The sequence below is a fragment of the Oncorhynchus gorbuscha genome, linkage group LG04 (genome assembly GCF_021184085.1).
Source record: "Oncorhynchus gorbuscha isolate QuinsamMale2020 ecotype Even-year linkage group LG04, OgorEven_v1.0, whole genome shotgun sequence".
NCBI lineage: Eukaryota > Metazoa > Chordata > Actinopteri > Salmoniformes > Salmonidae > Oncorhynchus > Oncorhynchus gorbuscha.
The window spans coordinates 73958932-73976718 of NC_060176.1; the positions used below are offsets into that span (position 1 = coordinate 73958932).

At 42.6% G+C, this 17787-nt stretch overlaps 1 protein-coding gene across 2 annotated transcripts; it reads right to left on the reverse strand.

The window, feature by feature from the left end:
- Positions 1-6498: 6498 nt before the first annotated feature.
- On the reverse strand, positions 6499-10282 carry LOC124034631 (sesquipedalian-1-like). 2 transcript variants are annotated; one of them, XM_046348057.1, is made up of 3 exons: positions 10134-10282; positions 9583-9686; positions 6499-8917 (listed from the first exon to the last, which is right to left on the reverse strand). In XM_046348057.1, exon 3 carries the CDS (start codon positions 8892-8894, stop codon positions 8052-8054), a length of 843 nt encoding a protein of 280 aa, XP_046204013.1. In that variant the 5' UTR covers positions 8895-8917; positions 9583-9686; positions 10134-10282; the 3' UTR covers positions 6499-8051. The 2 variants fall into 2 exon arrangements, with proteins under 2 accessions (XP_046204013.1, XP_046204014.1); XM_046348058.1 differs by having other exon boundaries at positions 9583-9711.
- Between the last annotated feature and the right edge of the window lie 7505 nt (positions 10283-17787).

Sequence of the window (17787 nt, forward strand, 5' to 3'; positions counted from 1 at the left end):
GTCTTGATTATGGAACGAGATGCATCTGCTCTGACTCCAGAACACCTGTCTCCATCCCCACAGAGAGGGAGAGAGAGTGTACAGGGGGAGTAACTGCAGGTTAAGGAGACACCGGATGAACACCAGAGGGCGTAGCAGGAGAAGATGTGACAATAAGTATAAAAGCTGAGCTAGCTTTCATTTAATTTTTAAAAAGCTTTAAAAAGGTACAGTGAGGGGAAAAAGTATTTGATCCCCTGCTGATTTTGTACCTTTTTCCCACTTACAAAGAAATTATCAGTCTATAATTTTAATGATAGGTTTATTTGAACAGTGAGAGACAGAATAACAAAAAAATCCATGTCAAAAATGTTTATAAATTGATTTGCATTTTAATGAGGGAAATAAGTATTTGACCCCTCTGCAAAACATGACTTAGTACGTGGTGGCAAAACCCTTGTTGGCAATCAGAGGTCAGACGTTTCTTGTAGTTGGCCACCAGGTTTGCACACATCTCAGGAGGGATTTTGTCCCACTCCTCTTGGCAGATATTCTCCAAGTCATTAAGGTTTGAGGCTGACGTTTGGCAACTCAAACCTTCAGCTCCCTCCACAGATGTTCTATGGGATTAAGGTCTGGAGACTGGCTAGGCCACTCCAGGACCGTAATGTGCTTCTTCTTGAGCCACTCCTTTGATGCCTTGGCCGTGTGTTTTGGTTAATTGTCATGCTGGAATACCCACCCACGACCCATTTTCACTGCCCTGGCTGAGGGAAGGAGGTTCTCACCCAAGATTTGACGGTACATGGCCCCGTCCATCGTCCCTTTGATGTGGTGAAGTTGTCCCCTTAGCAGAAAAACAGCCCCAAAGCATAATGTTTCCACCTCCATGTTTGACGGTGGGGATGGTGTTCTTGGGGTCATAGGCAGCATTTCTCCTCCTCCAAACACGGCGAGTTGAGTTGATGCCAAAGAGCTCCATTTTGGTCTCATCTGACCACAACACATTCACCCAGTTGTCCTCTGAATCATTCAGATGTTCATTAGCAAACTTCAGACAGGCATGTATATGTGCTTTCTTGAGCAGGGGGACCTTGCAGGCACTGCAGGATTTCAGTCCTTCACGGTGTAGTGTGTTACCAATAGTTTCTTGGTGACTATGGTCCCAGCTGCCTTGAGATCATTGACAAGATCCTCCCGCGTAGTTCTGGGCTGATTCATCACCATTCTCATGATCATTGCAACTCCACGAGGTGAGATCTTGCATGGAGCCCGAATAATTGCACCAACTGTTGTCACCTTCTCACCAAGCTGCTTGGCGATGGTCTTGACATCCTTGGAGAGCTCTTAGGTCTTGGTCATGGTGGAGAATTTGGAATCGGATTGATTGATTGCTTCTGTGGACAGGTGTCTTTTATACAGTTAACAAACTGAGATTAGGAGCACTCCCTTTAAGAGTGTGCTCCTAATCTCAGCTCGTTATCTGTATAAAAGGCACATGGGAGCCAGAAATCTTTCTGGTTGAGAGGGGGTCAAATACTTATTTCCCTCATTAAAATGCAAATCAATTGATAACATTTTTGACATGCTTTTTCTGTTTTTATTCTGTCTCTCACTGTTCAAATAAACCTACCATTAAAATTTTAGACCGATAATTTCTTTGTCAGTGGGCAAATGTACAAAATCAGGAGGGGATCAAATAATTTTTTCCCTCACTGTAGCTTAATGGGATAATGTCTTACTGTGGTGTGTGAAGAATCCAATACTTTACCTTGCAGGCAGTACAAACGGCATTGTTGTGGAAACACCTCCTCTAAGAGTATGAACTAGGCTGTTTGAGAAGGTTTGAATCCCAAGCAACCTGCCTACACACGGTTTGAAGTACAATACCAACATAGCTACTGTAGTAGGTCAAAGCTGTGTGCTGGAAAACCTTGGTAGAGCATGGATGGAATAGACATTGTGGTGCTCGTGAATTTCCTTCCTTTTTCGGCTTCAGACCAATGCCTATTCTCACTTAATTTTGTATTATATACAACTAGGTAGAGTGAGCAAAGAGATAGAGATAGATATATAAGAGAATTAGTAGATATACAAATATACTTTGGGTATACACAGTTGATATACAGTGGATGTACAAATGTGCAGTATCAATATGAGTGTATCTAAATGCAGTATAGCTCAGTTATTTCTGTGTAGGCTACCGTTCAGAGAATGCTTGATGCAGTGTGCAGCATAGAGTGCACAGTCCATAGGATCTTTTCAGGTGGTGTGGTTTTGGTCATGAGTGACCTGAACTGCCTGCCAGAGGTTCATTTTTTTCTTCTTTCCTGCACGCTTCCTTGCTCTGGAGCTAGGTGCATGACCCTCTGCAGACAGAACAATGTGTTGTTGCCCTTGCAGCGGGCAGACGCAGACCCAAGCCAGACTGTGATGGAGGAGGTGAGGATGGACTCAACGATTGATGCGTAAAACCAGGTCAGGCTTGACTAGGAGACATTGAGTTTTTTAAGCTGTCACAAGTAGGTAATACATGTATCTGCTGGTGTGTGCCTTCTTGGTGACTGCTGTGATGTTGCCTTCTTGGTGACCGCTGTGATGTTGCCTTCTTGGTGACCGCTGTGATGTTGCCTTCTTGGTGACCGCTGTGATGTTGCCTTCTTGGTGACCGCTGTGATGTTGCCTTCTTGGTGACCGCTGTGATGTTGCCTTCTTGGTGACTGCTGTGATGTTGCCTTCTTGGTGACTGCTGTGATGTTGCCTTCTTGGTGACTGCTGTGATGTTGCCTTCTTGGTGACTGCTGTGATGTTGCCTTCTTGGTGACTGCTGTGATGTTGCCTTCTTGGTGACTGCTGTGATGTTGCCTTCTTGGTGACTGCTGTGATGTTGCCTTCTTGGTGACCGCTGTGATGTTGCCTTCTTGGTGACCGCTGTGATGTTGCCTTCTTGGTGACTGCTGTGATGTTGCCTTCTTGGTGACCGCTGTGATGTTGCCTTCTTGGTGACTGCTGTGATGTTGCCTTCTTGGTGACTGCTGTGATGTTGCCTTCTTGGTGACTGCTGTGATGTTGCCTTCTTGGTTGTCCTCCCACTTGAAGTTGTGGGAGATTATGGTCCCCAGGAATTTTAATGATTCAGTAGTGCCATCAATCTTCAAATCAAAATTTATTTGCCGAATACAACAGGTATAGACTTAACATGAAATGCTTACTTACAAGCCCTTAGCCAAAAATGTAGTTTTAAGAAAATATTCACTTAATAAACTAAAGTTTAACACAATAAAATAACAGTAATGAAGCGCCATACAGGGGGTACCGGTACCGTGCGGTAGCAGAGAGAACAGTCTATGACTTGGGAGAACATTGAGGGGGGAGAGACGGTGGGGGTGTTTTCTGAAGTCAACCACCATCTCCACAGTTTTGTCTGTTGAGTTCCAAGTTATTGCGACTGTACCATTAGTCTTGAGTCATCCTGATCTCGCACGCTCACATTCCATTTCGCTACACGGGTCATCCTGATCTCCCACACTCACATTCCATTTCGCTACACGGGTCATCCTGATCTCCCACACTCACATTCCATTTCGCTACACGGGTCATCCTGATCTCCCACACTCACATTCCATTTCGCTACACGGGTCATCCTGATCTCCCACACTCACATTCCATTTCGCTACACGGGTCATCCTGATCTCCCACACTCACATTCCATTTCGCTACACGGGTCATCCTGATCTCCCACACTCACATTCCATTTCGCTACCGGGTCATCCTGATCTCCCACACTCACATTCCATTTCGCTACACGGGTCATCCTGATCTCCCACACTCACATTCCATTTCGCTACACGGGTCATCCTGGTCATCCTGACGGGTCATCCTGATCTCCCACGCTCACATTCCATTTCGCTACACGGGTCATCCTGATCTCGCACGCTCACATTCCATTTCGCTACACGGGTCATCCTGATCTCGCACGCATTCACATTCCATTTCCATTTACACGGGTCATCCTGATCTCGCACACTCACATTCCATTTCGCTACACGGGTCATCCTGATCTCCCACACTCACATTCCATTTCGCTACACGGGTCATCCTGATCTCCCACACTCACATTCCATTTCGCTACACGGGTCATCCTGATCTCCCACACTCACATTCCATTTCGCTACACGGGTCATCCTGATCTCCCACACTCACATTCCATTTCGCTACACGGGTCATCCTGATCTCCCACGCTCACATTCCATTTCGCTACACGGGTCATCCTGATCTCGCACGCTCACATTCCATCCTGGGTCATCCTGATCTCCCACGCTCACATTCCATTTCGCTACACGGGTCATCCTGATCTCGCACGCTCACATTCCATTTCGCTACACGGGTCATCCTGATCTCGCACGCTCACATTCCATTTCGCTACACGGGTCATCCTGATCTCGCACGCTCACATTCCATTTCGCTACACGGGTCATCCTGATCTCGCACGCTCACATTCCATTTCGCTACACGGGTCATCCTGCTCACATTCCATTTCGGGTCATCCTGACGCTCACATTCCATTTCGCTACACGGGGTCATCCTGATCTCGCACACTCACATTCCATTTCCATTTCTACACGGGTCATCCTGATCTCCCACACTCACATTCCATTTCGCTACACGGGTTCATCCTGATCTCGCACGCTCACATTCCATTTCGCTACACGGGTCATCCTGATCTCGCACGCTCACATTCCATTTCCTGCTCACATTCCACGGGTCATCCTGATCTCGCACGCTCACATTCCATTTCGCTACACGGGTCATCCTGATCTCCCACACTCACATTCCATTTCGCTACACGGGTCATCCTGATCTCGCACGCTCACATTCCATTTCGCTACACGGGTCATCCTGATCTCGCACGCTCACATTCCATTTCGCTACATCCGTGTAGTGAAAGAGAATGCGAGTTCGCGAGATCAGGATGATATCGTATGAAGCTATTGCACCAGGTCACCAGCCAGTTGACCTCTCCACGGTACATGGACTTTCACCGTCAGTCATGAGACCGAACAGTGGTGTCATCTGCAAACTTGAGTAGTTTGACAGATGCGTTGTTGGAGGTGCAGTCATGGCAGTAGAGGTGAGAACATGCATCCTTGAGGCTTACCGGTGCTGAAAGATAGTCAGAAAGGTGTTTTCCCATCTTCACGTGTTGTGTCCCGTTTGTTAGGAAGTCAATGATCCACTGACAGATGGCGCTGGACACATTCAGCTGGGAGTTTTGTTTTGTAGCAGTTCTGGGATGATGGTATTGACGCAGAGCTGAAGTCCTAATAACAATATCCTTGCATATGTCTTAGGGTTATCGAGGTGTTTGAGGATGTAGTGTAGGCCCATGTTGACAGTGTTGTCCACAGACCTGTTAGGTCTGTAGGCGATCTGCAGTGGGTCAAGGGAGGCGTCAGTGATGGTTTAGAGAGGGGACAGTACCAGGCTCTCAAAGGTTTTCATGATGAACGAGGTGAGCGCTACAGGTTTGAAGTCGTTCAGGTAGGACACGTGTTTTTTCAAGACTGGAACAACAACGGAGGAATAAAAACAAAAAAATACAATAAGTCCTTGTAACACTAATAAATACAAAAATGTAATAAATTGTCAATGTATATTTGGTCATGGTGTTTTAATCATCTCTATAATATATGTATTGATAAATTAAAAGGACTAGAAATTAGGCCAGACTACCCATTCCATACACCTCGGTCGTCAGTAGTTACAACAAAGTCATAAACCCCCCTATTTCTACAATGTACCTTAAAATGTGATTTTAAACCTAACCTTAAAATGAACCACTGCTAAATGAATTGACCCGCAACTCTAACCTTAAATTAAGACCCAAAAGCAAATTTTTGTTTTTATGAAATTTTACAATAATGCAAAGTAGAAATTAGTTTGGAGCGACATCTGGTAAAGTGAAGCATTTTGCTTTCATTTAGAGACAACACAACCCTATTGTCCCATCTGGACTGGTCACCTGATGTTGAATTTAATGCCAACCATTTCAGTTTCCTCACTCACATTAAATTCACATTTATTCTACAGCCATTTTTATACCTTTAACTAGGCAAGTCAGTTAAGAACAAATTTTTCTTTTCAATGACGGCCTAGGAACAGTTAACTGGCCTAGGAACAGTTGGTTAACTGGCCTAGGAACAGTTGGTTAACTGGCCTAGGAACAGTTGGTTAACTGGCCTAGGAACAGTTGGTTAACTGGCCTAGGAACAGTTAACTGCCTTGTTCAGGGGCAGAATGACAGAGTTTGTACCTTGTCAGCTCAGGGATTTGATCTTGCAACCTTTCGGGTTATTAGTCCAACGTTCTAAACACTAGGCTACGCTGCCAACACAGAAATTGGCATCAGTTTAGCATACAAAAACGTTTCCAATTCAAGAGAGGAAAACAGCCCAACATGAACAAATGTATTCATTCGAACATTGAAATCAAGGATACACACCTGGACAAAACAAGAGAATCTTTCAGCCGTTTATTGATTTGTTTAAATTACTTATAGGTAATGCTCATAGTATTATCAGTTCAGTCATTCATTCATTCAGGGGTGAGCAGCTGAAGGTAATTGCATTACTGTCTCTAGACACAATCCCATCTTGCCACATGGAAACAGGACATTCTTCTGGCAGTAGTGTACTAAAATATTTTGGTTTTCTTTCCATAAAGTTGACCACAAACAGATTACAAAAGTATAAAGAAGCATTGGGTTGTCATCATTCCATTTTTAGCACACTGGATATAGAGTTGTCATGCTGTGCAATGTCTCATCCAATAATTTGACATACTCCAAATGTCATAGAATTAAAAAAGGGAACTGTAACTCAGTACAAAATGTCCTCCTAGTGTCAGATTTTTTTTAAACATTGTAATTCATAACATACAACTGATCATTCACTCAGTCACAATCACATCTATACCAACCACCTGTAGCCTGTTCAGGATCTTTACTGGCTTTCCACAAATTGATTTTCCATTCCTTGTCCTACCATATGTTTGGCACAAGTAACAGACTTGTCTAAAGCCACCAGTCTAGTATGGTATGACCAGGAAACAGAAAAGGCCCCCCTAAAAAAATATAAAACATTAAAACTGGGTTATGCCATTATCGGTAAATGTATATATTTAAAAAAAGTGACCCATGAAAATACTGTGCGTTAGATCTGGCCAAATGGATTGAGCCATTGTCGCAAACGAACAAAAATTGCACTAAAGGTGTGGTTTGGCAAAAACGGAAGGCAGATAAAAGCATTGGGTAGGCCTACACTTACATTTACATTACATTTAAGTCATTTAGCAGACGCTCTTATCCAGAGCGACTTACATTATTAGATTACTGTCAACGACAGGTTTGGGAGGAAAATCATAAGGCACAGGTTAAAAAGAGAGAGAGAGAAGAATGTTCTAAATATGTAAACCATTGCTTGAGCAAAATTAATGTGGTATAAAGAATGAATGCACCGGTGTTTCTTCTTCAATGGTCCCCCTTTCAAAACCTCCGGGGAAATGGAATGAAATGCATTTTCTCAACTATGTATATGTACTGATTTCTATTATGTGTCAGAGACACTCAATTCAGTAACAATCAGGGGTCATCCTTTCTTTTGTGAATATAACAATGGTAGAACACAACAATGATAGAGAAAGTGATAAGTGATCAGTTTCTGATTGGAAAAAAACTACAACAAAAAAGACAGTAAATACAAAGATTTTCCTTTAAAAATTAAAAATAAACATCCAAAATGTACCATAGACTCATAGAAATGTAGTGACAGACAGTCATAGGACAACACATCATATTCCCACTGGCCCACAAGACCTAAAAATACCAGGAAAGTGCTGCTTTTAGAAAATCAACCAGCTCCACAGACTGCCCCAAGGGTTTGGAATTTTAAGGACACGCTCTCTGGCATTAAAATCAAGGTATTTCGGGGTGAAACAATCCTGCGAAGTGACAAGTGCCCTTTCTAATAATGGCTAACAGCTGGGCTGTGAGGTGAGGGGGAGGGAGGGGCGCCTCAATGGCCCTGAAGCCACTCCACCCTCAGTTCAGCCACCTCTTTTCCGTACCAGTCGTGAAGTTTGGAGAAGCACCCAGTCCCGGGGGAGACAGGACTCTCAAGAGATGCACCCCTCCTGCGCGGAGGGACGGGCGGAGGCCTGAACCCATCGCCCCCTCCATTCCCATTTCCCTCCCACGGCACACCAGAGTGGGGGCCCTCACCAAACCCATTGACCAGAGCAGAAGGCTTGCTCCAGGCCACCCCGTTCTCTTTAGAGGTGCCTGACGGGAGCTGCACCTCCTCCTGAAGGCTGCGAGCATGAGCCGAACCCTGTGCGAGCACTGCACCTGTAACCTGGGTAGAGGGCACGTGGGAAGCGCTGAATGATGCTCCTGATTTGGAGCATGCCACCCCCCCAGCCTTCTTGGAGGACTTGGGCCTGCCCTGCAGCCCAGCAGCCCCCTCCTGGATTTCTTCCAGCTGCCTCTCCAACTCCCTCACCACCAGCCGCATGTAGTCGAAGCTGGCTCGCGACAGAGCCTTAACCCACGACTCCATGGCCGCCTGGTTCTCCGCCGCCATCTTGTAGACACGCGCCTTGGCGCAGTCAAACTTGATGGCAAAGGCGAACTCCTCAGCTGACTCGCAGAGCTCTACGGTGCAGCCCTCCAACACGATGACACCAATGGGTTCCCGGCTCTCACGCTCCTCAAAGTAGAACAGCATGTTGCCCTTCAGGATCAACCAACGCCGGTGGTAGGCTGTGTTTCGCTCCCCCTTCTTGAAGAGGAAGCCTGTCTTGTCTGGTGGCGAGTCGCAGGTGGCATAGTGAGCCACACTACGTTCATTCAGCTTCATCACACCTTCTCCACAGGGGTGTTCTTAAAGAAATGTTTTTTTTTTAATTAAAAAAATATTTTAAAAAATCACAATACAGCATTTGGGTACTAGTCCAGCTCATCAATAAGATGAATTAACTAATTGTTTAGGTATACACACCTCTCACAACACAGGTCAGAGGCATCTAGGATTAGACTACTGTAAACAAATTAGACAGCTCACAAGTCCTATACCTGCCCATTTGTAGTTTACAAGTACTGTAGCTTGCAAACAAAGACAGGGGTCATGCAAGAGGTCACTGTAACGATCTCTGCTAGCTAGAGCAACTTAGCTTAATACAGCGTTTCTCAAACACTGTCCTGGGGACCCCAAGGGGTGCATGTTTTGGTTTTTGCCCAGGTCAGAAGTCTGGGGAGCTCATCAACTTGATTATTTGAATCAGCTGTGTAGTGCTAGGGCAAAACAATATATTTTAAAAATCCCGAGGACCGAGTTTGGGAAACGCTGGTGTATTGGCACCGATGTTATATGATTGAACAGGTGAAAGTGAGTGCTCTGCCATATATATGTAACCTTTCCAGATAAGTCTAATCAGTGATACATTTTTTATGAATCACAACAGGGTAGTGGTGCAAAAAAAAAATGTTTTTACATTTAACAGCATTTTCAGTCAATAGCGCCTTAGACTGGATGTCAATATACTCACAGATCGCACTCATATCCAGTTGGTGAACCCTTTACCGCAGGCCTGTTTGATCTCACAACAGCATCGCAGGTCAGAATTCACCATCCCCTTTCCCTCCGCTGGAGCTAGAAAAACACCGCAAATCTTACACTGTAATTTCGAAAACAAAAAGGACAGTCTCAGTCCACAGGAAGAAAAAAAACGGCCTTTAAGTACCAACACATTGAATGTTTCAGGAATAACGTTATCCAGCTATACTTTCAATGGCTTAGATTTGACACGTCACCAGCACAAGGATGCAACGTTACCAATAACTCCCCTTGAAAATAGTACTAGCTAGCCAATCCAACTACTGAAAGAAAGCTAACGTTAGCTAGCAAACACACACCTAGCTTGATGCCCTTAGCTAACTGGCTAAATGTTTTTGGTCCAGACAGTGAAAATTATCCAACGTCAGCAAATACAGTTTCCTCGCCTTAAAACAGGATACTTAATACTATCTCTGACGTTTAAATATATACCATTATATATACATACAATTGTTCCATTTCAACAAGTGTTTTTTCTCATACCTTGCAGTGTTGTTTTAGCTCTTTTTCACCTTTCTTTTTAGCCTTTCATTCCTTTTTCCCCTATTCAGTCACGTGTTCTTTCGACACAGCATCACCCTAACCAGCAGAAGGCACACTTGCTGTCCCTCGCTCCGTGCGGGAGGTTCTTCTTTCAGTTTTATTGGCAAATCACAACCAACTGACATGTGCATACACTGCCACCTACTGTACTGGAGGGTAAGGCTGGTCACGACCGAAAATTGAAGTCGGGAGGTTTACAAACACTTAGGTTGGAGACAATAAAACTCGTTTTTCAACCACTCCACACATTTCTTGTTAACAAACTATACTTATAGGACTATAGTCGGTTAGGACATCTACTTTGTGCATGACACAAGTAATTTTTCCAACAATTGTTTACAGACAGATTATCTGTTTACAGACAGATTATTTATCACAATTCCAGTGGGTCAGAAGTTTACATGCCCTAAATTGACTGTGCCTTTAAACCTCTTGGAAAAATCCAGAAAATGAATGTCATGGCTTTAGAAGCTTCGGATGGGCTAATTGACGTAATTTGAGTCAATTGGAGGTGTACCTGTGGATGTATTTCAAGGCCTACCTTCAAACTTAGTGCCCCTTTGCTTGACAAGTGGGAAAATCAAAAGAAATCAGCCAAGACCTCAGAAAACAAATTGTAGACCACCACAAGTCTGATTCATCCTTGGGAGCAATTTCCAAATGCCTGAAGGTATCACGTTCATCTGTACAAACAATAGTACGCAAGTATAAACACCATGGGACCACGCAACCGTCATACCGCTCAGGAAGGAGATGCATTCTGTCTCCTAGAGATGAACGTACTTTGGTGCGAAAAGTGCAAATCAATCCCAGAACAACAGCAAAGGTCCTTGTGAAGATGATGGAGGAAACAGGTACAAAAGTATCTATATCCACAGTAAAACAAGTCTTATATTGACATAACCTGAAAGGCCGCTCAGCAAGGAAGAAGCCACTGCTCCAAAACCACCATAAAAAAAGCCAGACTACGGTTTGCAACTGCACATGGGGACAAATATGGTACTTTTTGGAGAAATGTCCTCTGGGCTGATGAAACAAAAATAAAACTGTTTGGCCATAATGACCATCTTTATGTTTGGAGGAAAAGGGGGGGAATATTGCAAGCCGAAGAACATGTCCCAACCGTGAGGCACGGGGGTGGCAGCATGATAAGAGAATTATGTTCTCCAGATACATCACCCAATTTAGTTATATTACTCTCTGTCTGCAAACCACAATTTGTAAGATCCTGGTCGAATGAAACAGACGTTTGACCCAGCTAAATAGTCAAAAAGGTTTATTCACGGAACGTTCTGAATTCAAGAATACAAAACAATTAATTTTATACTGACTTCTCACGCCCACACATTCACGCAAACAGACGCACATATCCACACACACATGCACACACATGTCCTGCTACGCACACACGGTCTGTCTCACTACCCAGCCCACAGAGATAGTGACCATGTCCTTGAGACGTACTCCCCGTTCTCTCCCAAATCTCTAGTCAGGTCGGCACCAAGCTCAGACAGTCTGTGTTTAAATTTTTAATTTTTTATTTTTTATTTTTTACCTTTATTTATCTAGGCAAGTCAGTTAAGAACAAATTCGTATTTTCAATGACGGCCTGGGAACAGTGGGTTAACTGGACTACACATTTATTGATTATGATTTTATACATTCTAATCAATTCCATACAATTATATGTTTCAGGGCGGCATATTCTAATCATTCAATGAACAGACAATTCTCACCTATCACAGCATCATGTTGTGGGGGTGCTTTGCTGTAGGAGGGACTGGTGCACTTCCCAAAATAAATGGCATCATGAGGATGGAAAATTATGTGGATATATTAAAGCAACATCTCAAGACATCAGTCAGGAACTTAAAGCTTGGTGGGAAATGGATCTTCCAAATGGACAATGACCCAAGCATTCTTCCAAAGTTGTGGCAAATGGCTTATTAAGGACAACAAAGTCAAGGTATTGGAGTGGCCATCAGAAAGCTCTGACCTCAATCGTATGGAAAATTTGTGGGCAGGACTGAAAAAGCGCGTGCGAGCAAGGAGGCCTACAAACCTGACTCAGTTACACCAGCTCTGTCAGGAGGAATGGGCCAAAATTCACCCAACTTATTGTGGGAGGCTTGTGGAAGGCTACCCAAAACGTTTGACCCAGGTTAAGCAATTTAAAGGCAATGCTACGAAATACTAATTGGGTGTATGTAAACTTCTGACCCACTGGGAATGTGATGAAAGAAATAAAATCTGAAAGAAATCATTCTCTCTACTATTATTCTGACATTTCACGTTCTTAAAATAAAGTGGTGATCCTAACTGACCTAAAACAGGACATTTTTACTTGGATTAAATGTCAGGAATTGTGAAAAACTGAGTTTAAATGTATTTGGCTAAGGTGTATGTAAACTTCCGACTTCAACTATATTTATACCACTATATTTTCTTAATTAACTGACCCAGAATTTCTAATAAAATAAAAATAATTCCCAACAAACCTCACTACTCCCATTACCCCCACCCAAAATACCACCCACTCCAATTTCCCATCCAACCTCTCTGACCCCATCAAACAACCTCTCCCTTTCTACATCATACATTTCACAATATAAAAATACATGATCAACCATTTCCTCTACCATACAGCCATTACACATTCCAGGACCATGTTTCCCTATCAATTTCCTAGATTAATTAAATCTCATATTCCTGCTATCATCCTATACAACATAACCTCCTCCCTTCTGTTCCCATTACATGACACTATCTCCCGTGCAGTTTTCATTCTGTTCCCATTACATGACACTATCTCCCGTTCAGATTTCCTTCTGTTCCCATTACATGACACTATCTCCCGTGCAGATTTCATTCTGTTCCCATTACATGACACTATCTCCCGTGCAGATTTCATTCTGTTCCCATTACATGACACTATCTCCCGTGCAGATTTCATTCTGTTCCCATTACATGACACTATCTCCCGTGCAGTTTTCCTTCTGTTCCCATTACATGACACTATCTCCCGTGCAGTTTTCCTTCTGTTCCCATTACATGACACTATCTCCCGTGCAGATTTCATTCTGTTCCCATTACATGACACTATCTCCCGTGCAGATTTCATTCTGTTCCCATTACATGACACTATCTCCCGTGCAGTTTTCCTTCTGTTCCCATTACATGACACTATCTCCCGTGCAGTTTTCATTCTGTTCCCATTACATGACACTATCTCCCGTGCAGATTTCATTGTACAATAATGTGTCTACTACTTTCATCCCATTGTCTCTGCCAGCAATCTAACCCATTTTCCTGAATCAATTTTATTTTCCCCTCTACCCAACTGCACCATTATATCCACAATATTATTTCTCACTGCTCTTTTTGTTATTATATCTACTGTGTCATTTCCATTAACTCCTGTATGAGCCGGAAACCAACAGAACTGAATTTCAATACCATGTCTTTGTAAGCCCAACAGCATCATTATTTCTACCCATAAATCCTCATGTTCCGACGTTCCTGATCTTAAACTACACTAAACTGATGCATAGTCCCAACATATTACTAGTCTTCTTGATTGTGCCTCTTTTATCCATTGGACTCCAACAATTATAGCAACCATTTCTGTTGAATATACAGATAAATCATTTGTTAATCTCTTGCATAGATTAATATAGAAATCAGAAATGAATAGACCTGCTCCTGTCTTCCCATTCATGAGATCCTTTGAACCATCTGTATACACTGCAAGACAAGAATAAAACGTATTACTACTATATTGACCCACTATTGTTCCTACATTATCTTCTTCACACCACTGTTTCTTTTCTTCTGTCAGGCTCAGATCAACATGTGGTCTTGTATAAAACCACAGTGGCACATTTCCTATTGCCACAGATGGCCTTATAACAACATATCTGAGTCCATATTCATCAACCCTTTTTCCAATCTCTGGGCCAAAGCCTCTCTTTTGAAATTGTTCATATTCCCAGCACTCTTCCAGCACTGACAGTATATGATGGTCTACCATACTACCCTTCAATCCAGTATGCCAGGGCTGGCTTAACTCTTCTAAGGGATAGTGGCATTTACCCAGTATCTACTTGTGAAGCCTCAACCAGTGTAGTTTTAAATGAACCATTGCACATCCTGAGTGCCCTCGCTTGCATCCTATCAAGGTGCAACAGCGATGCAAAAGCCGCAGAACCATATACAAAGTACTCAATCGAAATATTCAGTAAATAATGCCTATCTGCCCCCCAATCATGCCTAACTATTGTCCTCAAAATATTTAAGACTTTCTTATATTTAGTATCAATATACAGTGGGGAGAACAAGTATTTGATACACTGCCGATTTTGCAGGTTTTCCTACTTACAAAGCATGTAGAGGTCTGTAATTTTTATCATAGGTACACTTCAACTGTGAGAGACGGAATCTAAAACAAAAATCCAGGAAATCACACACTTCTGTGCTTCAAGTGCCAACGTATGGAGCATGTTGCTAATGTGTGCAAAGGTAAAATGAGAAGTGCAAAGTGTGGTAGGGATCACGTGTATGGGAAATGTGGGCCTGATGCTAGAGTTAAATGTTATAACTGTGAGGGCGGATTTGAAGTACAACAGAAAGCCATGGAAGCACAGAGGTACACAATTACAAACAACATATCCTATGCTGAGACTATTTGGAAAGTGAATAACAAACCTAGTGTTCAAAATACTCCAAATACAACACATTAGCAGATAGTGGCCGCTCCTAGGACGCCTGTGGAAACTCAGCCCAATTGTTAATGTGATATGCGAGCATAAACGCTTGATTACATAGAAAGATCATGGTAGAAGATTGTGTACACTTCTTGGCCTTCATGTGTAGGGCAATCAATATGACTGCTCCAGGTAAGAACATGATTGCACAAATAAAATAATTAGTGAAGGCAGCCAAAGATATTCTGGGGATTTCTGAAGTTATGTAGAAATGATACATTGGATGCTGAACCAAAATTGATGATCAGCATAATACATAGTATTAATAATAATAGTAACAGTACTATGGTGTTTCATGTTGTTTAATGGAGTGCTAGGAGTTTGATTGCCAATGGACAAGAATTTAAGAAGTGTGTACATGATTTAGATGTTTTACAGGACGTGATGTGTGAAAAGGGAAACATGGTTTAAACCTCAATTCGATTCTATTATACCTGAGTTTATCTCTGTGAGAAGTGATAGAAATTAGAGTTTTCGGTGGTGGGTTTCATTAATTAAAGAAGATGTAGCACTTAGAGAGATTCGTGGTTTCAAAGAACGTGAATGTGTGGCACTGGAGATTTGTAGAGAAGGGGGTAATATCACATTGTTTAATACTACCATAATCCTTGTAAACCTGTCTCTGAAAACCTGTATCTGGGTTGTAAAACCCATATCTGAATCTAGTTGCGATATCCAGTAAAGGTGATAATGAGATACAATATGGTGTGGAGATTTCAGTGTGCCTAACAGTTTGTGGGGCAGCAATACCACAGATGCTAATGGTTTAGTGGCTGAAGACTTTATGGAGCGAAGGGGACTAGTTGGTATAAATTATGTTCGGGGGACATGGATGAATGTGACTAAAGCTGCATTGTCATGCTTAGATCTTACATTGTAAAGATAGAATAGTAGTGATCATTTTCCAGTCACATGCAACATAGATCTTGAAGTACAGTATCACTCAAAAGTTCGGACACACCTTCTCATTCAAGGGTTTTTCTTTATTTTTGCTATTTTCTACATTGTAGAATAATAGTGAAGACATCAAAACTATGAAATAACACATATGGAATCATATAGTAACCGAACATGTGTTAAACAAATACAAATATATTTTATATTTGAGATTCTTCAAAGTAGCCACCCTTTGCTTTGCACACTCTTGGCATTCTCTCAACAAGCTTCATGGAGTAGTCACCGGGAATGCGTTTCAATTAAAACATGTGCTTTGTTAAGTTCATTTGTGGAATTTCTTTCCTTCTTAATGCGTTTGTTTGAGCCAATCAGTTGTGTTATGACCTGGTAGGGGGGTATAGCCCTATTTGCTAAAAGACCAAGTCCATAGTGTCACGACTTCCTCCAAAGTTGGCTCCACTCCTTGTTCCGGCACCGGCTTTCTAGCCATTGCAGCTCCATTTTTCCATTGTTGCATTAGTTTTGTCTTGTTCCCTGCACTCCTGGTTGTCATTCCCTAATCACACTGCAGATATTTATTCCTCTGTTCACCTCCATGTCTTTGTGTGAAATTGTTTTTGTTACATGTTTGTGTGTATGCGCCAGGCCATTACGTGGCTTTTCACGAGGGATGTTGATTGTACAGCATTTGCTAATTTTTTTGTGACAGTTTCACCCATAGCACTTTTACCTTTGGCTGGAGGTTTGGACGCAGTGGCGTCTGACTGTTTTATTTGCCTCTGCCTTAATAAAGTGTGCGTCTGTTCACAACTTTCTGCTCTCCTGACTTCTCCACCAGTAGCACACCTTGACACATAGTATGGCAAGAAAAGCTCAAATAAGCAAAGGGAAACAACAGTCCATCATTACTTTAAGACATTAAGGTCAGTCAATCTGGAAAATTTCAAGAACTTTCACGTGCAGTCGCAAAAACCATCAAGCGCTATGATGAAATTGGCTCTCAGAAAGACAGCCACAGGAAAGGAAGACCCCGTTACCTCTGCTGCAGAGGATAAGTTTATGAGAGTTAACTGAACCTCAGATTGCAGCCCAAATAAATGCTTCACAGAGTTCAAGTTTTTATTTTATTTTTTACATTTTACCTTTATTTAACCAGGCAAGTCAGTTAAGAACACATTCTTATTTTCATGGCACTGGATAATAGACACATCTCAACATCAACTGTTCAGAGGAGACTGCGTGAATCAGGCCTTCATGGTCGAATTGCTGCAAAGAATCCACTACTCAAGGACACCAATAAGAAGAAGACTTGCTTGGGCCAAGAAACACGAGCAATGAACATTAGACCGGTGGAAATCTGTCCTTTGGTCTGATGAGTCCAAATCTGAAATTTTTGGTTCCAACCACCATGTCTTTGTGAGATGCAGAGTAGGTGAACGGATGATCTCCACATGTGTGGTTCCCACGTGAAGCATGGAGGAGAAGGTGGGATGGTATGGGGGTGCTTTGCTGGTGACATTGTCTGTGATGTATTTAGAATTCAAGGCACACTTAACCAGTATGGCTACCACAGCATTCTACAGCGATACGCCATCCTATATGGTTTGCGTTTAGTCAAATCAAACTTTATTTGTTACATGCGCCGAATAGTGTAGACTTTACAGTGAAATGTTTACTTACAAGCCCTTAATAACCAACAGTGCAGTTCAAGAAGTTGAAAATATTTACCAAGTAGACTAAAATAAAAAGTAATAATAAAAAGTAACACAATAAGAATAACAATAACGAGGCTACAGTATATACTATATCTGGCACCGGTACCGAGTCAGTGTGCGGGGGTACAGGCTAGTTGAGGTACAGCTCATTCCAAAGTCATGGGCATTAATATGGAGTTGGTACCCCCTTTGCTGCTATAAGAGCATTCACTCTTCTGG

Coding starts and splice junctions, on each gene's coding strand:
- LOC124034631 (XM_046348057.1), bottom strand. CDS start 8,894: ATGAAGCTGAATGAACGTAGTGTGGCTCACTATGCCACCTGCGACTCG.